At 41.6% G+C, this 23782-nt stretch overlaps 1 protein-coding gene across 4 annotated transcripts in view; it reads left to right on the plus strand.

The window, feature by feature from the left end:
* Positions 1-649: 649 nt before the first annotated feature.
* Positions 650-23782, plus strand: part of csnk1g2b (casein kinase 1, gamma 2b) — a 35186-nt gene continuing 12053 nt past the window's right edge. For 2 of the 4 annotated variants that reach the window (XM_061077779.1, XM_061077782.1), the window contains exons 1-3: positions 650-765; positions 3659-4464; positions 18187-18256. In XM_061077779.1, the coding sequence (XP_060933762.1) occupies positions 4237-4464; positions 18187-18256 (298 nt within the window). In that variant the 5' untranslated portion in view covers positions 650-765; positions 3659-4236. Of the gene's footprint in view, positions 766-961; positions 1029-3658; positions 4465-18186; positions 18257-23782 lie in introns of those variants that run through there. The other 2 variants (XM_061077781.1, XM_061077780.1) reach the window with 2 other exon arrangements.

Consider the following 23782-nt stretch of genomic DNA (forward strand, 5'->3'; position numbering starts at 1 on the left):
ACAAATATCCCATCAGGTTTTTTAAATGGCAAACATATATATGAATCCATGATAATAATCCAGCTGTCGTTTAAACCCCATCATTTTTTATATTTGATATAATTATAAATTTGGTGTTGAATTGACAAACTAAAGCAGACAATATGAACAATATGAACAATAATACAAATATCACATCAGGTTTTTTAAATGGCAAACATATACATGAAGCCATGATGATAATCCAGATGTCGTTTTAAAACCCAATCACTTTTATATTTGATATAATTATAAATTTGGTGTTGAATTGACAAACTAAAGCAGACAATATATGAACAATAATACAAATATACCGTCAGGTTTTTTAAATGGCAAACATAAATATGAAGCCATGATGATAATCCAGATGTCGTTTTAAAACCCCATCATTTTAATATTTTATATAATCAGTATTTGGTGTTGAATTGACAAACTAAAGCAGACACACAACTTGGTCAAACCCAAGTTGTGTGTCTGTGTTTGTCTGTCTTCCCTTGTGTTTGGGGGGTAAAAAGTTCAGATCTGATCAAACCCATCGATCAGTCTGGCGCAGATGCTTCGCCCCCCCCCCCTGCTGGGACTGGATTCACCAAAACCAGTTGCGTCGGTTTCCCAGCGTAGCGCCAGTGACGCCGAGCCCCGCTGCGCTTAAAGAGACAAACAGCGAAACCACAGCAAGTTGAGGACGAGGGACGGAGACAAGAGACAGAACCTCCACGAAGACAGAGACTCCATGACTGTCTGAAGGTAACACGCTTTGCTTTGGGTGGGTGGGGGGGCTGGTTATTACAGACGCCATGGAACAGGGGCTTCCCTCCTCCTCGGTGTTTCGTGTGCTAGCATGCTAAGTGGCTAAGTGGCTAGCATGCTAAGTGGCTAGCTGCCGTGCTAAGCGGTAAGAGATCCTCCGGCTGCCGCTGGCGAGCAGTCGCCTGTTCGGGATTAAAGGAGTTCGGTCACAGAAACGATCATAGCCCGGAATCTGACAAAATTACAAGCGACACTTTCAGGTAAAAAAACAATAACCCCATTTTATTATAATGTGGCTGCAGCTGGGAGCTTTAATAACAACGTCGCCGGGGACGTTGTTATTAAGCATTTACTAACTAAGCACCTAGCATTGGGTAATGCAAATCAATGAATAGTTCCTGGTGTGTCCCGACCCCCTGCTGTGTTGATACTGGTTCAGCAATGGTTCTCTTGATGGTGTTGTCATCACACTGGTAAATGTTTCAGTGGGTTTCAATCAGGCGCTGCTGGGGCCGAGGGGGAGGCTGTGTTTGGTGGGAAGCTAGCTAACCCGGGTTAGCTGTGGGACATGCCGAGCTAGCTGCAGCAGGAGGAGACACCTCTCCTCTGGAATCTAGATCCAGTCCCTGCCTTGCTACGTGTGTTTTAAATCACAAGAGGTGAGTAGGGTAGAGAACGAGCCGGGCTAAGATCGAACCACACCAGGCTAACGGGAGCTAGCTAACAGCTAACCAGGCTAGCCGGGGAACATTTGGCCTTGTCCGCCGATCCAGCTCCGGTCCCTCCACACGCGGATCCACCGGACCGGCTCCTGTTGGTTTCCTCTATCTATTCCTCACTTCGTATTTGGAAAACAAACTTTTGTCCCAACCCATATGGGACAAATCCGGTAGCTTGGAAATCCACCGATCAGTGACGCCTAATGACAGCTGCCAGGTAGCTAGCCAGGTAGCTAGCAGCTATCTTTAGCCCAAGATCAAGCAGGCAGATATTTAGCATCACGTACGAGGAATATAAGGGAGTCTGGACCTGAGTGTTAGTGTTCGATCTCATGTGTGTGTTATTTAAATTTGTTGTTGTGTTTACATTTCCTCGTCGGATCTCGTATCGCGTCGTGTTGGTGCTAGCTAGCTGTGTGGAGGATAATCATAGCCTGTCTGACTGGAAACGTACTTTTCAGGAGATATTGTTCATAGTGCTTTTGTTTCTGGGTTCTTAAAAAGCCACATTTACACTTCCTGCTTGTATAGATGCACACTTAAAGTGTTGTGTGTGTGTGTTGGCTGATGTACCAAACAGCTGATGCAAACAAACAAAATACAACTTCCTGAAATGAGTGGTAGGCTTGGCCAACACTGCCAGTAAGTTATTCAGGTTTAACATCACTTTGATCTTATTTGGATTCTACTTTCACCTTTTCTCTTCACCAGATCTCAGTGGGTTCCAGATCAGAACTGTCACATATTCTAACATTTCCATTGTATTTTCAATCTCTTCACTGGAATTGGTTTATAGGTTGGTCTCTTGTGATGTCATGCATTGTTTCCATGGTATGAGGAAGACATGACAGTGCAATGATTGACTGCACGCCCGGCTTCTACATGTGCTCTCTTCTCCCGGCGTGCCGAGCCCAGTAGTCAGATTACAGACGCTTTATTCTCAGCGGATCTTTGTCGGCTGTATCGTTGTTTATTTGCTCACACGCCAAAAAAATGTTGCCTCCTCAAGGAAATAGAATCTCATCCATTATTTGTGGAATAAACTTGTGACCGATTCAAATCACAACAGCATTAAACCCCTGAAATTATTAAATAGCATAAAAATAACATACAGCTGAGCTGGCAGTCGACTAGACTGTATGCAAATCCCTCCAATAATATGCTTCCCCATAATGAAAATGTTACGATGAGATGAGGCATTACAGCAGCCATTGATCCGTGTAAGTGCCTTTCCATAGGAAAAAGTAGCTGCTCATTGCTAGTGCCTGCATTACCTGCACTCTTCAGCACCAGCAACATCTTAGCTCATGGGCATGGGGGAGTTAGGGGGGGGGGGGGGGGCGGAGAGACATCTGCATGTGATTGTTTTCAGAAAGCTGCACAGAGATGGTCAAATTACACTCATCGTCGATATGATGTTGTCGGTTGTGCCCGGCAAAGCTTTTATAATAGTGTAGCCGGATTTCTTGTCACTTATTTGCCAGAGCACTTTTTTGCGCGATTAAACATTCGGACACAAGTGAATAAATGTGTGTATATGTTTCCAATCCTGCCGTGTGCAGATGTTTATTCACAGTTCAGATTCTGTTTATTTTTGGATTTACAAGCCTGAAACTTATCCCAGTATCTCACAATATTAGATGCATTCGTCTCATATTAAAACCCAACTTTATGAACAAAAATAGCTTTAATTGCAAAAGAGATAATGTTTTTCCATGTCTGAGGTCATGTTAAATTATTATGCTCGTATTGATTGCTTTATTGGATTTTTCTTGAGCAAGATCTCATTTCAGCTTTAGTAAGAAACGGCCACAGTCGACATAATTTGATCTTCGAGTAAAAAATAATTCTGAGAGTTTTAATCTCCTAATGACCATAAAGTGTTATTGGGGCAAATAATGATAGATTTTCCTTTTTTAATACATTTTGATTAATATTTATTGCTTCACAGAAAATGCATGTACAGTATTGAACAGTGGGAGTGTAGAATGCGGTAACCACTGGAGAGGCAATCTTATTTGCAGTTAGTAAACACAACATTTTCAAACAGGCCGCAAGATATTATGGTCTGCCATGCTTAAGTGTTACAAATGATCCACATGCTACTAAACTACATGAAAACCAGCATCATAACATACGGTTTGATTTCTGTCTGTTTTTTACTTTTGCAGATAGCCAGTACATCAAATCCATCCGTGGCCCGTCTCTCCCATCGCTGTGCTCTCTCAACTTTGGTTTGCCTCGTCTTTTGTGGCCCTGCAACATGGAGACTAACCACGGTGTCACCAAAGGCTGACCAGAAGGAATGAGGCACTCCAGGAGATGTTTCCAAATCGCCTCGTGGATACAGTAGCTGGAGTTTGGAGTGCTTTTTTATGACTCGCATTTTATGTGCATCTGTGGGCACAGCATAGCATAACCTGCCTATTCCGCAGGCAGGGAAATGCTGCTCTGAGACTGGTGCTGGAGACAAGCACAAGGAAGGAGCCCCTCCAGTAGAAGAGGAACACGAAGACAAAAGGGAACCCTCAGCAACAGAGCCGTCTTCATCGACACACTTCAGCTGTAGTTTGAGCTGGTTTTCTCAATGGTCTTGTGAACCATTGCACATTTTAGCAGCAAACACCTTTCCCCTGTCCTGATTTATCTTCCTCCCTCTCTCTGAAGCCTTCTCAGTCACAGTTATTGGGATTTCTCTGGTTTGCATGGCTGGAGAATAACCGTGGAGAGGCCGGGGTATCACAAGCTTATGGATATTGACAAGAGAGGGGGCAAGGGAGAGACAGAGGAAGGGAAAAAGATGTCTAAGACAGCAGGCAGCCGGACTGGACATGGGGGCCGGAGTTCTGGGACCAATTCTGGAGTTCTTATGGTTGGTCCGAACTTCCGTGTGGGCAAAAAAATTGGCTGTGGGAACTTTGGCGAGCTGCGGCTGGGAAAAAATCTCTATACTAATGAATATGTGGCCATCAAATTGGTAAGTGAATCCTCAGGGATGTTTTATGAACCCAGATTTCCATGTATGCACCATATTTATAAGTATAATTATTAAGTCATGATAAATGTTTATTTTAATGTGCAGCAGAATCTCTTAGACTCTTTGACCTAAGTCTGACAGACACAGGAAGTACATTTTCCCACAGCTCTGTCTCATGCACTGTTAATGAGTCAACCATGTTCCCCTTTTGCTTATGAAAGAGATGGAAGAAGAGTTTGCTCATATTAGCCTGAATCTTGATATTTTTCTTGACCTGTGTTTTTACACAGAAACTCATGCATTTCAAGGTAACAGCAGAATTTTTAGTTCCTTAAATTGGATCTAAATAAGTCTACTTATACTGCCAGGTTGTGCTCTGAGCTAAAATAGCTGCCTGTGAAACAAACGTCTTTGTAAAAACACAATTTTCTATTCCCTGTTTTCTCTTGTCGATAGAGATGATGTCAAATCATGTGGAATCTCTTCCTCTGATAAGCTCTCACCAGACCCTAAGAGCAATCAATAATTTACTTTGTCTTTATGTTTTGTCTCAGCATGAATCCTTTCTTTCCACAGCGTCTGGTTTAGTAGCATTGAGTCTGAAAACCACATGAAATGTTGAGGCCAGTTTGTTTACCGATTGTCAGGCAGCAGATGACGGCTCAACCATTTCCTCTGCACACAAACATTTCTCCACACATCTTTTCCTTTACTATAAATGTGCTGCAACTCGTAACACTTTAATTACTGGCAGGTATACCCCCCCGCTGGTAATGACTCAATCTAAGCAAGGCCTAACTTGGACTCAGCCCCTTGTGAAACTAATGGAAGCTAGGCGTCATCTCCACCACAGCTCCACTGGTCTGTGTATGATTATCCTTACATTTGTATCTCTCAGGGAGGTCATTATCTCCCAACGGGCATCCATTGAAGGCCCTGCTAACCACATAGAAGGCAGAGGTTAGCAAACAGCTGTAATTGCAGTTCTCCTCTTTTCAAAATCTTTAGTTGTGCTTGCTGCCTCTCCCCCTTTGCCTGTGAACCCTCCCATCTGTTTCGGTATTTTTATCGCCATGGTGTCCAGCTATATCTGGATCTGGCATTAGGGCAATAACTCAGCTCCATAGATCTCGTGGCCCACTGGTCCCAGCATTTATCTGAAAGCGCAGAGCGAGAGGAGGAAGTGTGCTACTGGTGTAAACAAGCTTAACGAGGCCTTGCTAATAGCAGGGGCCTGATTGAGAGGAAACTGGTTTATTTAGGATTTCATTTTGGAACTAATCTCTGATGGAGATTGATGTTTTTCTTGTTGCTTTTGGAGGTTAAATGATGACGCAAGTTTGTTCCTTTTAACACCCACGACGATTATCTCTTTTCAATGAACCAGACAAATTTCACTTTCATTGTTTAAGTGGTGACTGGTGTTGCTGAGCCTCACGTGGAGAGGGCTTCTCCCCTGTCAGCTCTCAGGCTAACCCAGATTTTAGCACAGTTGTCTGTCCACATGTTTCTGTCCCTGGTCTCGCACTTCCCTGGGGTAACTCTGTGAATGTGACTGTCTAGTAGGGCATCTGTTTTGTCAGAGGCTATTATTGAGCTCCTGCTTATGGACTAAAACAAATAACAGCTCTGTCATCTGTGACCGACATGCTTGACCTGAGTTGTGACATGATCACAATTAACCCTATTTGATTCCTGGTTGCTCAGAAAATACCGGACTGAAAATTCAGAAGGACACATGTGACACATCAAAGTATCCCTCGACTGGAGAATCACTATTTTTTTACTGAATTACTTGACTTTAAACATAAAATGCGTAAGACATGTAGTCATTGCATCACCAAAATAGCACACAGTTAAACCCTTAAGATTTCTAACAAGCAATTATTTAAAAAAGTAGGAGACAAATGCATTTTAGAAACTGGAAAATAAGAACGTTTTTCATTCAGGATTGAATTGTCTTCTTATAAACCATTATTAGTAGCTGTACTTACAGACTAGACTCTTTTAAATACTCCCCTCGTCATTAAAATTAAAAAGGGCTTAGGCTCTGGTTGCCTAAATGATTTGTAATGTATTGTTGATTTTTGACTGACACGGCACAAGTGTTGAGCTGGTGCGTTATGTGGTGAGTGTCTTGTGTACCGACTTGATGAGTTGGAAATTTGGGTGGAGCCTGTCTGCACCTGGGATAAAGGTGAGTCCCAGTGTCACCCTGCTGTACCGCGTGATCGCAGAGAGCAAGCGAGAGAGAGAGAGAGAGCTGTGTGGCAGCCCAGTGCTCGGGGTCCTCTGGCAGTGGTCGTGAACTGCTGTGAATGTTGCTGCAGAAAGCAAGAGAGAAGTGGGAAACTGAAAGGTGGTCTTTGTTCGTAGGCCTTGTCGCCACACAGTGGTTCAGTCTTTGGTTCAGCTGGGCGCTTTCTCACACTGACAAACGCCTGTGTGATGGAGGCAGGACCGTGCAGCCACTGCTGTAAGTACACTGCAGGCTTTACTCCCAAGGGGAGACCCCGGTGCCTTAAAGAAACAGCAGCATTTTCTGCTGTGTGCCTGCTATCATGGCTCACTGTAGAAAGTCACACCCCCCCCTCTCCACCAATACATTCCCTGCAATGCTTATTAAATGTGCACTGAAAATGGAGAATTTAATTCAATTTCTTTGCATATTTCGATACACTATACATTATTTTATTTATTTTAGTTTTCTATTTCTCTTACTACATGATATTATCATAATACTTTTGTCTTATCAAGGTCATCGCCAGCTCCTAACCGCAACATTATTTAGTTTACAAGTCACATACACACTCCCATCATCCAGTCATTTCTACTGACATTTCTACAGCTCGACTCGACTACAAACTTTATAGCTTGTATTTCATTATAGCCCCTCTTCATGTCGTTGATCATTTACTGACATGTTAGAGGATACAATGCGTACTGTCTGTGAAGCTGGTATTATCAGCTGCAAGTAATAAACCAGTTGGAGGCTCCTCTTTGTTGTAATGGCTATCTTTGACTGTGACAAGTGGCCATTATATTTTTCCCGCAAGGGAGGAGAGCAATAAGTGAGCGTTATAGTGTTGAGACTTATTGTACAACATGGTGCCTCACTATAGCTCACACAGAGGGAGCTGCTATAGGAGTGTCCATCCATGGAGACATACACAGTAACCACAAAGACTTATTGTACATAATGTGCCAGACGTGTACATTCAGAACAGGGACTTATCCTATATTGATATTGTGTTCAGAGCAGGGATAGATATCTGATTTGAAAATACCATTGTCTTTTCCACCCAAATATTAATTGGTTGCCTAGGCGTGTTAGATTTAGCCTGCTACCTTGATTGCTCCAGCTGAAATGTGTGTGGTCAGAGGGGAACGTTATCTGCCAAGGCTAATTTGGGTTAATTACATAAGTTGGACAAACTACTAAATATAAGTCTGGGTTGTTGTCAGACTTGTAAATGTGTTCTGCTGCTGTCCGTACCTTTCATACCCGAGGATAAGGAAATGGCGTTCTTCTTCAACAGAGCGAGAAGAACACTACTGAATATTTGGTTCATAGCATGTTTGTTAGGTTGCCAGAAACCCCCCTATTAATTAATGCTAATATTGTTCCATTTCTCTGGGATAGCATGTTTATTAACATGTTAGTCATATCAGTTAGAGGCAAGATGTACAAGGGGATTTCAGAGATCGTTATGCCATCTTTACACTGATGGATGATCTGAATTCTAGATCGTTGCCTCCAAATTGCCGGCTTCCCCGAATCGGAGGAGTAACGTGTATCACAACAACGCCAGCGTCTGTGCCACCACCCTGACTCTGTCACTGTGTACATGCTGGTACCTTTTACATTCATGAAGGTTAACATTTGTGCCTTGAACAGGCTGTTGTTTAGATTGTTGTGGAGTTCTGCTCCCAAGTGTAAAAACAATAAAGTGGGCTCTAAGTTAATATAATATATTTAGCTTCCACAGAATACCAATATCATGTATATGCCGCTGTATGTAAGGCGACGAGTTGAATCGCCTCTGGCAGCCTTATTATTTTCCTCTACCTGAGTCACTGATGTGGAGGCGTAAATGTAAGAGAGATCAGATGAGTGGAGCCACACAGTCCCGGTCAGTCGTGATGCTCAGAAGGAAATCTGAGGTGTATCAAACTCTCCCGTCTGCCTTCCACTGTAGCTTGATAAGCATCTCTTGTTGCAGTCGTTACTCAGCAGGTTACACCAGCTTGCCATGAGGCAGCTGTTGAAGGACTGTGCAGCCACAAGAGCTTCATCAGCAGGTTTGGTGAGAGTTGAAGTGACATTGTGATGATATTTAGATATTTCTTCACTGTTGTGTTTGAGTTCTCTAGAGAGCACCATGGGCACACAGAATTCATAAATCCTTCCATGTCAGCAGCATAGTTTTACCTGGTGATGAAACTTGAAGGGTCATATGACTCTCAATACTAGCGCGACTCAGATACATTAAAGCAGACACGTTTTTATTCAAACCAATTGATGGTGTAAGCACTGCAGCCAAGGCCAGCACGACTGCAGAAAGGTGTCAGGCTCCTAAAGAGATGGAAAATTCACCAGCCCCCAAAAACCAAAGGATGTTTTTACCAAGTATGGCTGGAAAGTTCAAATGGTGACGACGTGGAAAGGTGAATGGAAGAGACGCAATGTCCTGTGCCATTTGTGCAATGGCAGGTAGAACAAATGTTTTTTACCATAAGGTCGGTCACTCTAAAACCCTCTAGACTTGCAGAATATGGTCTTTGCTGTGACCGTGCACCATAGCTGAAAGTTATTTAAATTTAGGCTTTTATCTTTTTTTTTTATACATATGTCAAGTAGTTTTTCTTTATGGCTTAAATTCTGCAATATTAACGGCACTCAAAAAAATCCAGTGTAAACGGGTCGACCTATGGAAATCTGCTGAGTCAGTTGTATATCCAGTAGGTTACTGAAGTAGGACCATGAGCTACCGGGCTCCTATGTTCACATGTTTTATTTTCCCAAAACCAAGTCTTAGTCTATTTGATTGGTATTATATAAATGTACTGCAGAATACAATTAACAAGTTGGTGCAGGTTTACTGACAAAATAATAAATGCGTAATTAAAGGGCTAAATCCACCGTCATGAAATCTGCAGGTAATGGGCGTAATATTTACTGAACAGAGATGTCCGGTTGTAAAATTAGTCACGGAGGATGTTTGTTCTGTCGACTGTAATATTCCGAAGAAGATTCAGGTCCCAACACGTGTGGATGGATTTGAGAATTTACTATTTCCAATCAGTTATGTTTCTTCTCTTTTCACAGTTTGCTTTTTAAAACCCTGACACCATTAAGAGGATGAGACATTGATCAGAAACACTGGGTTCTGCCCCTTGTCGGACTTCTGGAAATCGGCCAATCAGAAGAAAGTGGGTTTTTAAGGAGTGGGGCCTAAAGGAGCTCACAGCTAATATTGCCTGTTTCACTTAGAGGCTTAACTGAGGGGTTGTGTAACAGGCAGCTTATTTATATTTTTTAAACTGCGACATCGCAAAAAGCTACTTCAGCAGAGTCCCAGAATAGAAAGAAAGAGTTGGGGTTTTTGGGTTTCAGTAATAATGAACCTTTTCTCACATTTTGTGATTACGGTGTCTGCCGTGTATTTACAATAAACTACACTTCACTTAACTTTCTTTATAGCATCAAAATTGAAGAGGTAAACTGGAGCCAAAATAACCAGACCAGAATCAGATGACGGTAATTTAAAAAGGGCAGAAGCCAAATTGACCTCGGGTCTATTTTGAGTTTGCTGAGGAAGACAAAATGTCCAGGTTTCAGAATTTAAGAGTCGGAATTAAAGCAGCTTTGTAGCATGTGAGAAATTAAATGATGTTGCTAGATGAGCAAAGCCTGACAGGACATCACGTCAGGACAGATGGAACTCGATAGTGACAAATCACTTGAAATAAAACCATCTACCTTTATCACAGCAGACATTTAGCTGTTTGTGTAATGACTGTTATTAATGAGGGTTGCAGGAACCTCACTATTTTGTGCTGAGCTTCATCAGACAGAATTAAAAAGAACAAATCCATTTAATTCAGCTTTCATTTCAGGGTGTAACAGCCACATCAGACGAATGGTAGCACATATAACCCCTAACACACATACATCCCATATTTTAGTGTAGCCTTTTAATGGATCAACAGACTAAAATATGGTGGTAAATTATCTGCTGTGCCTGTTTACATGAATCTTTCATTCCGTTTCTCTTCAAGAGTTATTTTGCTTCCAAACATTGTTCCTCTTATTTTGTTGTGACACTCTTGATGCTGACAACTGGCATTTAAACAAGATTTGCTAAATATACAATCTAATATATTACGTTCAACAATGGAAATGACTTGCTGTTGAACTGTTTAGCGTCTGTACTGTGTCATTACTCCGAGCTGTCAGGACCCAACAGAACAGTTTATATTGGGTACCGGCTCACAGCTCAACAAACAAGTGAGTACTCGGAACAATGCTTTATATTTACGCTCCATCTCGCTCCTGTATTAAATGACAAAGGAGACGAGCGTCTCGTGTTTATGGAACTTCCCATGACTCTGTTCGTCACTGGCATCATTGTGCTGCTGTGTTTGTCATCTGACTATAGCAACTGAGCTCAGCACATTTCTCAAGAGCCAGACAAACTTTTACAGATTTGTAAAAACCTGTGAATTTGACTTGTGCCTTCAAGATGCCAACTATTGTTTTTGTATTGTTGTCATGGAAGTAAATGGGGAAAACATTCTACACTGATCCGTTACATTGTCAGAGGCCTTTTCAAGTTCCGTAGTCAATACTTTGTTATTATTTACATCAGAATGAGAAGAAATTCAGTTTTTATTTACCGTATATTACAACTTTTAGTTCCTCCCACTGTCGAACGATGAAACCATAATCAAACCTTTGTGGTGGCATCTTGTCTGTCGCCATTTTCAGACATGAACTCTGAGTCAGACAAGTTCACAGCAACAGGAAAATGTCCGGAACATTCAGGCGAGGAATGGCGTCTGGGTAGGGCATGCAGGAGGTGGGACGGGTAAATTCCACAGTGGAAATCATATTTTGTCCACTTTCCAAGTGGACATAATCTTCAGCTTCTTACGTTTTTAATCCTGAGAATCTTTGTTTTTATTTAACATTTTTCTGCCATTGCGTGTTAGAAACGTCCTCATTACGCCCACTCACTCCCTGTGAATTGTCTGGGCGGTTTCCTGCTGTATCCTCTCGTGGGCTCATTCAAATATTCTTCGGACATTCTTCCAGGGGGGTGACTGGAAACTCTTTTGAGAATAACTAGAGTTACTGACTAGGACATTTGCGTTTTTCAAATACAACCTCTCCGGATAGTTTAAGGAGAATGTCCAGAGTTCAGTGCATGTCTGAATCTGTGGAATAATTTATTTTTACCACTTTTCTACCTTTTGAGTTGGCTCTGATGTACCTAGGTCAAAGTCATGATTCTCCAACTCCAGTCTGTACAACAGTTGCTGCAGAGCCTACAACCGATGTCTTCTTCTGTCTAATTCTAGCTGTGACTGATCACAGTAGGTTTTCGGAGGCAGCTGACGGGCTCATCTGCGTTCATTGAATCTGAGCTGAAACCGGAGAAGTGCTGGACTCAGGCCAGCTGTTGCTCTCGGACAACGCTCCCTGCTTAACAGCATCTCCAAACCTTAGACACCTCTGATCATAAAGACGGCTTTGATGGAGAAACGCGCGAAGAGTTCCACCCGTCTCCAGTTGTTTCAATGTCACACTATGCGTCATTAATGCCTAATAGAGATGACATTTGGGTTTGTTCTGTCTCAGATGAGATGAGTCACATTGCCGGTTGCATTTTGTGAAATGGTTTACTGGGAGTCAGTCAAAGGTCAGGGTCTATTCTGGTCCTTGAGCGTAATGCTGGATCTGTTGCCTTGGACATGTCACACATGCATACACATGAACACGCGGAATATCACACTTGCTTTTACTAAACGACACGAATCATGAATGTAGTGAAATATTACAGAAACAGAGCAGAGGATATCAGAACTGCTCTCTTTCATGTGCTCTCCCACTGAGAGAGCTCATAGACAAGATTATAATTCATACTAATAACTAATACTTGGTATGTCGCACTTTTAACTACATAGTTGCTGAATCATGACAGAAAGAAAAAGGCGCTGGATTGATTTGTCTCATTATATTATTAATGTAATATCAGGAAGTCATTTTAGTACTGGGATATTTCTATACCCCTATTAAAAAAGAAATCTATTCACTGATATTGAGTCTAATCCAATATTTGCCGTAATGTTGATTTAAATCAGCATCTTGACACTGAAATTACAATTTTATCCGTCGATAGCTGACACATCAGTCATCATCACTAAAAGTGTAATAATTACAGTGTGAGCATATACATACTAGACTTGATATTTCAGGTGGTTGTGTGCTTAGGTGAAAATGGCTGAAAAACTGATCAGCAACTGACCCTAACCCAGTCTTTTTGTTTTTCATTTTGAATTCAAAGTCAAGGTTTTGACCAGACATTCAATTTGGGCCTTGACTGTGGTTTACTGTGGTCGAGTGTATTTTAATTTCAACCGTCAAACGATGACATCTTATCATTTATATTTTCCCATTTCTGTCCTCATTTTGTTTCGTGGTCATTTTCCTCGTCCAGTCACCAAGGTCAGTTCTGATCTTTCTCAGCTGCGTTGGGGCAGGGATCAGATTTAGATGAGATGACATCATATGCAGGGATGGTTAATCCCATGAAGAGGACTTTATGTGGTGCCGATGGCTCGCTCCATCCCCACAAGTGTAGGGAGGCTGCCACAGGTTGAAATACACAAACCACCTAATCCACGATGACATAATCACATATTTGTACAAGCTTCAAGTGTTTAACTCTAAGCAGGGCCCTTGAAATGGCATGTAATGTTTCATCTCACACCACCACCAGCGACAGGATTTGATCTTGCTGGAGCAGTATTTGCTGGTTGCGCTTTCATCAACAAATCTGTAAGCCCTTTAGCAGCAGATAGTTAAGTCTGTTATCACTGTTTCTGTGTCCCTCTTGTCCAATCGTCCCTGCAGTGTTTGTCATGATTTGATTGAAGATTCGGCCAATACTGGTGGATACAGAAATGGTCAGATCTGTGTGGCCTTTGTGCATTGAAAACGATGGCCCAATGTTTTTTGTTGACGTGTTTCATGTTTATCACCATTTCATTTTTCAAGTTCATCCTTTCATTTTACCAGAGGCTGCTTTACAAAGTTTGGAAATTAAAAATGAAACAAACAATAATAGAAATGCCCGGGAAGGTGAAACTAGTGTCTGAAACCCTTTTTATAACATAAAAATCTCAGATGTGTTGTCAAACAAAGTTAACAGACTTCGTGACAATGATAAACTACAATCAGAGACATGGATCATTCTATTCATCTCAGAACATGACGACATAACGGTTGTATAATGCTACAGAACACAATACACAAATTAAGATTCGCTGGTGTCATGGCAGCACCTGATATAGGTTTATTAAATGTCCCTAAAATAAGCTAGAGAGAAACTCAACCAATCCTCCTTTACACAGAATTGTTGTGGCCTTGACTTTATTAGCTGTCGTGAAGCTGTAATTGGAATTAAGATTTCCCACTCGGCACACCTTCTTTTTGGTTTCACCGCTATACAAGGACAGTTTCGTTTTAGACCCATTGAATCAAGATTAAACGGAGACAGCTGCAGTGTGGAACAGCTGAGGTGGAGAGGTTCCTGAGGCAGCAGGTCAGACAGGAAAGGGCCCTTCTAGCTGGGGGGTCAGCTGTCCTGGACACAGGCCTGCACACTTTGCAAAAAGCTGATCTCCGTTCTCTGCATGACACCACACAGGGAAACCACAACGTCCCCTCCACTTCTTTTATTTCTGAAAAACAAGATGATATTCTGAAACATGATTCCTCTGACGCCGAGGGCCAGGTAATGATAGCAATGTAAAAAAAGCTGTTTCACTTCTTTTTTCATCTGTAAAATGTTGCAGCGCTGTCTTCATGAACAGGTTTGAATGATTTTTAGATATAAAGGAGGTGAAAGGTGTAGTTTATTTGGTAGAAATAGTCTAAATATACTTTAAATGCTATTCCCTTGTAGCATATTGCTTCTGCATGAGCAGCTTATGCCAGGGACGGCCCACTCATTCTAAACCTGTCAGCCCAGAGAGCAGATCAGCGAGTATCTGATGAGAAGTAGCTGCGAAAAATCCTTGTCATATATACAAAGATGTTACATCAGACCTTTGCAGCTCGGCCCTGGTCGTTTACACAGCCATAGCTCAGTCCATCTGCTGGGAAAAGAGATGTCTCTAAGTACGTAAAGCTGCCATAAGCCTCTGTTTCCTATTGTAAGCTGTTTTAAAGGGTCCTGCGGGTTGTGCCATCTGCTTTGACTCATTATTTATATGTTTTATATTTTCTTCCCGTCTCCTCCCTGACATGGCCTGACTTGTGAGAGACGTGCTCACGGTCCGTGTTCGAGTGGGAGATGCATGACACCACAGCAGTTCCCCACTCCTCCTCTCAGACTCGTCACGTGTGTCCTCCTCCCACCGGCTTCCACTCCTCTTTGCCGCCTCCTCTCTTCCACTCAGTTGCTGCCTCCTCACATACTTCCTCCTTACTTCTCTGGCAGGCGTCCTTGTTGGCATCTTATTGGAGCGTGACGCTGAAATGATTTTTTCCATAGATTGAAGAAAAGCATGTTTGTACTCTGTGTGTGAGATCATCATAGTTTTTTGTAGGGGATGTTTTGAAGTCGCTTTAATTCTCTCCATTTTCCACATTGCATCATCATTATCCAGTCATTTTATTATGTGGCTGTTTTTGCTTTATTTTGTATACAAACAAAATCAAACTGTCACAATACATAGTTCCTGCATTGTTTGACAGAACCTCAGCATTATTCATAAGAAACAACTTAAACATGTCGACAAGGAGCTAATATTTTCAGCCGTGTTTGTCCGTTTGTCACTTAGCAAGACTACAAAAAAACTTTAGAACCAATTTCCTTGAACCTTTACTGGAGGAGTGGGGCATGACGCAAGGAGGAACCCAATTCATTTGGAGTGGATCCTGTTAAACTGGCAGACCCAGGAATCTTTCCTCTTTCTGTAACGTTGCATTTGATGGGGCGTGATCTTCTGATTTACAATTTTCCGACTCTGATACCTGGGCTTTGGATATCGGCAGATGCCGTGTACCAATCCCATACCAGTGTATTAAACAAAACTATAACAGTTTTATTCTACGCACACTGTATGGAAGTGAATATTGCTGTCATTAGATTAGAACGTCGCCATTTTATCCCGCAGATGACCGGGTCATTCTGGCAGTATCTGAGGCATTTCCGATACTGGTATCAGAACATCTGTACTGTGACTTACAGTCTTGAATCTGTTTTAGAAATATTTCCTTGGATAGTCTACAACCGCTCTCGCGTTCCGATGTTTTTATTGTCTGCTGTGTTGTGGTGTTGGCCTTGTAGATAAGCAGTAGATTAATACATCACAGCAAAGTGTAAGAGGACTGTGGTGTGGCCAGGCTCCTGAGTCGATCATACAGTCAGAACACAGCATATGGTTATGTAAGACTGAAAATCACCGTCCGGTGGGAAAATCAAGAGATGCTGAGGCTTTGAGTTTTTTCTTTATTGGATCGATAATTCTAAATACTCAGTTGGCTGTTATTGTTTTGTAGAAGGCAGACAGGATGAAATGAGGATTGTCTGCTGATTAAAATCTAGAGCTGTGTGAGGGATATTTTGGCACAGAGATGCAGTAACCTAAAGTTGATAAATTCAATTTTTTAGCACCTCTGCTAAACCATCTTCTGATGACGCTCTGATCTAAAACCACAGAAAACACTGTATCAGGCTGAGAACGGTCATCGTAAAAGGATGGAAAGTCCCTCACGGTGTTGAACATGGCTCATACTGTGTGTGTTCACTCCTACACACTCACAGGGCACCAGCACTGAAAGCAATCCTGATTTGATAAAGGCCTAATGGAGTGAATGTGGGAGCTTAACAGCCTTTCGGCTATCAGTTTATGTAATTTAAAATAGAAGTGCTTTGGAATTAGATGCACATGGGAAACAGCTTTTAAGATTAAATCTTACTTCAAGCACCTCTGGAGAAGTTGCTATGCGAAATTAAGTTTGAGGCATTTTTGTATGTATAGCGGTAAGTTTAATACACACTCAGGCTAGCTTCACTCGCAATGAATTTTTCATAAGTTGGGCTGAAACTAAGCTGTGTGTGTGTCGTCGTTGTATTTGAATGGAAACGTCACCTCATTTACATTTTGCTGAGGACGAATGATGCGTGTGGTTGCTTCACGATGTCGGACATGGTGCTTAACCGTCTGAAAATGGAAGTTCCTCTTGGACTCTTACTGCCCACGGGAGGTTCTGGTTTTGCATGATCCTGATCAAATCGATCTAGATCATTAAACTCTAATAGGTAGAGCATTCACTCATTCAGTGGAAAACCAGGCCTCAGTCACGTTTGGTTACCTGTGGTAGCAGAAGTAGCAGAAAAATGGTTAATTGATTTACGTGACCATTAAGCTTAGGTTATACAGATTTTTAGAAATGTGGAGCATTTGAAGATGCTCCAAGAAATGACATCACAAAAGGCAAAAACACCAATGTCCTATTACAGAGTTCTGGGTTAAATAATCAGTTTGAGAGACGGGATAATGTCCATGTTTTCTTTGATTGGTCGTGTGTGTGAAAAGGTGTCTGACACTGTACATACTCACACTGTAGATTAAGGCTTTAACACAGTCTATGGCACAGCTATTGAAGATTAAGGGAAGGATTTAAGTGGGTGTGTTTGTTCCCTCCTCTTCATGTTTGTCCATAATGCCCTTGTCATCATGAGAGTTGGGCTAATCAGATTACATTTTAGGTTGTAAAGCTGAAGCTAGCGATATAATGAACAATATGTCCTGGTGGGTTGATTATCAGCCATGTCATCACTAAAGCCTGCTGTTCACCGGCTGGAACTGCTCTTTATCCCATCACATCCCACACGTCTGACCTGAGACTTAAGTGAAGTTCTGCAGGGCAGGAAAATAGGGGGAAACATTCTACTGTAGGTATTTAAGTTAATTTCAGGCTGAGGTAATCGTAGTGTTGCGTGTGTGCAAGGTTGTCACTTGCAAACCACTTTCTCCCCTTAGGGTAAAACTCTTTACACATTGGTGCAGACTTGATGCTAAATGTTTACATGTTCCATTAATAAAGAAATGTAAAGTATTTTTTAAATAGATGAATCCATCTTACACTTTTCTGCTGTTTTTCTACCTCTACCTCGTGTTTAATGGTTAATATATTATATTTTATTATTAGTAACTTCTGTTCTGTTTATTAGTGCTTATTCTGCAATCATGTGAATAGTTATCATTATATTTATGCACAGTTTAAGTGGAATTATATACAAGGTGCATTAAATATATGTGCAAAAAATATCAATGTAAACCAGACCAGCATACTATGACCAGTGTGACTGTGTAATTGCATTTTTATTACAATGCCTTAGAATTATTTTACTGCAGAAACCTTGTAAAGAATGTTGACTTTGTGCATTAACGGTTTCTTTCTTTTTATCTCGTCTCTTCTAGGAACCTATAAAGTCGAGGGCGCCACAGCTCCATTTGGAGTATAGATTTTACAAACAGTTAGGAACCTCAGGTAAGAGAAATTGCAGCCGGAGATTATGAGTCACTGACAAACAGCAATGTAATGATGTGGGTGGGTATTTTCACACGAGGTTGTGAAAGCGACATCCATTCATGTTTCAGATCGTTTTTTCTTTGATTGGTTGTGCTGATGTTAAAGAGGGCAATATTATTATCATCACTCTGATTTTTATGTTGGTTTTATTCAGTTAAACTGGCTGAAGGGGGGATCTATTTCCCCACCTCTGTAAGACTGAGCAGGTTGCAGTTGCAGAGTGAATATTTTACTTGTGAGGTTACTGGTTCTGTTTTTCAAGGAATACTAGCTGAAAAGACATTACTTTTTATGGACAAGTGCTTAAATGGGAGACAGACAGGATGACAAAGATTTAATCCCTAAAAACCATTGACTCTGATATGGAGGTGGCTAAGTCAGTTGATTTTACTTGTCTGAGTGGATTTTTTTAATACCTCACCATTAGCGAAAGCCGTGGCCACAGGCATTATACTTTTGGGTTGCTCAACCATTTGATTCTCATGAAAGTTATTGTCATTCAGGAATGACTTGAGGAGGTTTTTCCAAATTTGACACAAAAAATGTCTTGAGCGAATATTTCATGTTCACACACACGGTCTGCAATTTATTTGTTGTGCAGGTATTGATTTTGTTGAAATAGATTTGTTTACCTTTTTGTGTAGTCCTCCAATAAGAATGGATTATACCTGTAGATAATTTGTCTCTGCACTGCAGTGTTATGCCTCTTTTTTGAAAAATCAATCTGGAAAATGTAAATGTTGTTTCAAGTGAAAACTGCCAGCCAGTTGATGGAAAACAAACCTGGAGAAGAAAGGATGCATTTTTAAATGTGTTTGCATAAGTGTTGACAGGTAACATCAGGCAACAGAGAAATGATAACAACTGTAATTTATGTATGTTTGTTTTCAACCTCTCTCCTGAAACCACCTCCACAGTTCCCAGAGTAGTCACTCTCCCTCAGTACTGCCCAGAACATCCACATGTGCTATGATGCATAACTGTGGCTCCGGGGCAGCAGAATCCGTGATCTGGCCCGGCTGATCAGCTAGTTATGGAGGAGGAGAGAGGTGGAAAGAGTCAGATAGTTGCAGGGAACTGGGAGTTGATTTGTTTCAAAGCACTTCCTGGTTTGCCGTCTGCTTGAAAAGGCTCACCTGTCATGTCCGTGCAAGTGTTTGTAAATGCACAGTGTTGATTTGGCAAGCTTACAACACCCACGCTCAACCGTTTATTCAGATTCATGTGCAAACGTTACTTTGTCAAACTGACTAAAGCAAAAAGTACAGGCTGGTTCTGTTCTTTGTTCAACAACCACATCCACATGTCAGTTATTCTTCAATTCAGTCCTTTACAGTCGAATAATTCCAGGGATCAATCCCCAGTTTAGATGACATAATTTAGCCTTAACTACAGATCAAACTACTAGTTAATGAGTTAAAGTGTAAATATGTTAGTATGTCTGAAACTATTCAGTGTCTTTGAGAAGTGTGGGCATGTTGGAATAAAGGATCTTGGTTAGTCAGACCTATCTGGTCAGACTGGCCATACTGGGAGACATCCTTTCACTTCGGAGGACTGTTAAAACATCCATAATTTGTTACTGTCCCTAGCCAGCTGGCAAAATTTGCCACATCAGTGGTATTCTCTGCTTATGCTCTCTGCGTTCCTGCAGTTCTCAGCAAGCAGTCAGACCTCTGCTTAACACCTGGCCTCTGTTTGCAGTGCAATCACAACAAGCCTGCACCTATGCCTTTTTCATACCGGTTCATCTGTAGCCTGTGTGTTTACTGTATTATTGATAGTTTCTCTCTATCTGCTGGAAATGGCCTCATCATGTTGTTGGGAGTGATCCACTCGTGTGTCTGCAGTGGTCTGATTATGTGACACATCCTTGTGCCAGCCCTCCACTGCTGATAAGGAGGTGGGGCAATGGGGCAGTCCTTGACTATTTATAGATGTCCCTCTTCAAGCAATTGGGCCGTTATGGTGTCTCTACTTGGACAGCTTCCCTCGCCACAGTACCCTCTGCCTCCCTGATTGACTTTGTGCTGCCTGCGGGGAGTGCAGGGAAACTCTCCAACATGCATTGCTGACAGGGTGTGGCTTATTTTCCTCTACGCTGAACTTGTTTTAATCTGATCTGTCTGATCTGTAAGCGTATCTCACACAATGCATGCCACCACACATTCAAAACCCCAACTGTTACTGTAATTGTAATCTCCTACGGTTACTTTGATTACATTAGAGGAGTCCTCCAGTCCAGGCTTGCCTCTCTCTGCCTTTGGTTGTTTCCTCCATTGTATTAAATATGTCCTTATCATTCTCTCTTCCATTGAGACACTGCTGGCCTTCAGCTTCCCTGTCATTGACATTGAGGTCGAGGGGTTGTACCGTACGTATGTAACAGAACGAGAGACAGGCAGTAACAGTGCACTAGGATAACAAAGCAAGCTAATGTGTTGATGATCTACAAGATTGACATGAGCCAATTTAGTCATGTAGGCATATCTTCTGTGTGAAACAATATAAATATGAAAATGGCATTCAAGAGCAGATAAATAATTAACTACGTATGTACTGTTATCTTTACATGTACACACAGTAAATGGTTTTCAACTGTGAATCCTTTGAAGCTATAGTAAATCTGCAGAACCTGTGTCACAGCCATTACATTTCATTTGATCTTACATTAGTGTGGCGTCTACACATAGTGAAGGACACAATAAATTACAGGTTACTCCCTCTGTTTTTTTAGCATTTCACTGGCCTCGATTTTGTAAATCTAAAATAAAACATCCTACATTTTCAAAAGTAAAATAATGTACAATGGATTCAGAGTCATTTTGATGTAAATATTTTAGACGTGTATTGGCAGGGCCAGAAAGGGAATCGTTTTCAGTAACTTAATAAACTATTATTTATTGCATGCACGATCTGGCCGAGAGGCCTTGTCTCCTGCAGATGATTTGCCACTTCATCATGATATGACAGGGTAGCTCACTTGACTGTATAGCTTTAGAGGAATCAAGGCAATAGATTAAATCTACTTATGTTGTCAACTTGGCTAAATGGAGACATGTGACCCTGTTAGTCCTGCATAACCCAGGAGCCTCAAATATGTCACGCCCAGGAGGAGCTTATCTGCAGACTGTTAATTCTCTCTTGTCCTGAACACATCCCAGCTGTTATGAATATACTGCCTCTCCAAAATGTTGTGAGAACTGATAATAGACCTGACATTTTAGAGATGGAAAAGCAGGGCTTTCTTTCAAAACCACTCTGTGGTGTATTGGTCAGGGGTAGAGCTTCAGATCTATCCTCCAGTATTTATGGACCAACCGTTAGATAATAATATACAACTTATCTCATGCAATCATGCATTCGTGATGCATAGATGTTTGAGTAATTACTGTCGCATACATTTACAAGGAGTTTTCCTCGCTGATATTATTCAGCGATGGATTTCAGCGTGACTGTGAATATTCATGAGCTACATCAAGGCTTGTGATTGCATGATATGATGAACCAGTGACACGGGATCTATGTTGATCATTTTATTTCATGCAAATCATGGACTCTTAACCACGACATGTGGATCATTTTAATAAGAACTGTTCATGTGGTTACTCTAGGATAGATTGATGAGATCGTTTTAACAGCTAACAGCTGACGTGCCTTTAGAGCCCACACATAAGACATAATGCAGCGTTAACCCTATCTAGGCTTTACTCTGGCAGCCCACCTAGGTAGATTATGTCCAGTACTTACATAAAGGATTCAGTGTAATAAAGCCTATTAGGTCAACAGTGGAACATTACATAAACCATTGTGCTAGTTGATGGAGAATGACAAACACTCTCTCATGAATGATCTTGAATACAAAGCGACAAGACTAAATCTCTTTATTTAACCTACTTCACACTAGTTTGTACACATGCATGAGTATAGAAAGTGCTGTGTAGCATCAGAAAAAAACAGAACTGCCCAAGGTTTTTCTAAAATCTGACAAATGGTTGCCCGAGTGAATTCTTGCAGATTGGAGGTTAAAAGCAGAAAGTATTTGGTAGAATTAGTAATGCATCTATTATGAACAACAGTTTTTTATTTATTCCTGATGAGCATTCAACCCTTTGGCTTATTGTGGCGTTGTGGTGCTTATATGAGCTATGATGCCTTTGTAGCTCCAGGCAAGCCCGAGCACTGATCACATTTCAGCCTTGTGAGAACATCTCCAGAGCACTGGGCCTAATGGAAGTCACTACTCCTCCTCAATGCCCTCCATACCATCATCTAAATCTTTAATACACATTCCCTCTCCTCTCCTCTCTTCTCTCCTCTGTGGCCCTTTAATGCAGACATTTCAGTGTATGACCACATTGTTTTCAGTTGCCATGATGCAGCCTCTCCTCGTATACTGTGACGCCCGAGAGGACTCGCCTGCTGACACAATAGCTTGGATTGTCTCAAATGTTCAGTACAGCGGGGGTCAGGGTATCATTTATGTTGGCAAGCGCTGAGAGCATTTCCTCAGCTATACGATGTGTTTTATGACTGACGTTATCAGAATCCAATGAATCAGTTAGGCGGTAATATAGGCCGATTTGAGCTGTTGGCTCTAGACTTAATAATAATAATTATTATTATTTCAGACATTTATCCTAAGAGAGTCGATTTGTGTTTGCTGAAATGATTTGGTTGTCATTTAGCTTGTGGAAAGAACACAACTGTTGTCTGATCAACTGTCTGTTTTGGCTGAGTAAGTAAAAGTTGAATAAATTCTTCCAAAGCCAATAGCTATAGTGTGCAAGCTGTGTCCCAGTATCTGACCAGAATCACCCCCAGAACGTGCTCTGGGCGTTTTCTTTTCTTCCCACCAGTCATTTCTAGATTGGTGCTTACAGCTTCTGTAAAGCACCAGTCTTTACAGATGAAAGATGATAATACACAGTCACACTATGCTGCCGGCTTGTGATGACTATGCTTTGAATGCCCTCTAGATTTGGGCCAAGCTTTGATGAGTCAGCCTCCCAGTGATCTCTTGTCACTGCCTCATCGGTCATGGGCATCATTACCAGGACAATCCTCGAGACAGAAGTACAGATAGGTGTGTCTTGTGAGAGCAACGCTAAGGGGTGACCGGGTGAATTAAATTGTTAACTTTTCCGTTTCCTGGTTAGCAGCTGATACACACACAATCCAAACAGAATGCTATAGAGCACATAGCGCTCCAAAGTTTTGCCTATTGTCAAAACTAATTTAGCTGGCTTATTTTAAACGCGGTTGCCCATTCTCTCAGTTTTCTTCTGTTTTCATTCCGTGTTTCTCTCTCTCAGACTCTCCTCTCCTGTCTGTATCACTGTCTTTTGCTCTCTGCTCACACACCACGTCAGTGCTGCCACCACAGCAGGCGCAGCAGTACTGATGTGGTATGCTATGGGTAGTTGGGTTTCAGGGACATGGCTGCCTTGCAGACAGTCCTACGCCTTTGGCAGCACAGAATGG

Source organism: Limanda limanda, chromosome 9 (genome assembly GCF_963576545.1).
Source record: "Limanda limanda chromosome 9, fLimLim1.1, whole genome shotgun sequence".
Taxonomy (NCBI): Eukaryota; Metazoa; Chordata; class Actinopteri; order Pleuronectiformes; family Pleuronectidae; genus Limanda; species Limanda limanda.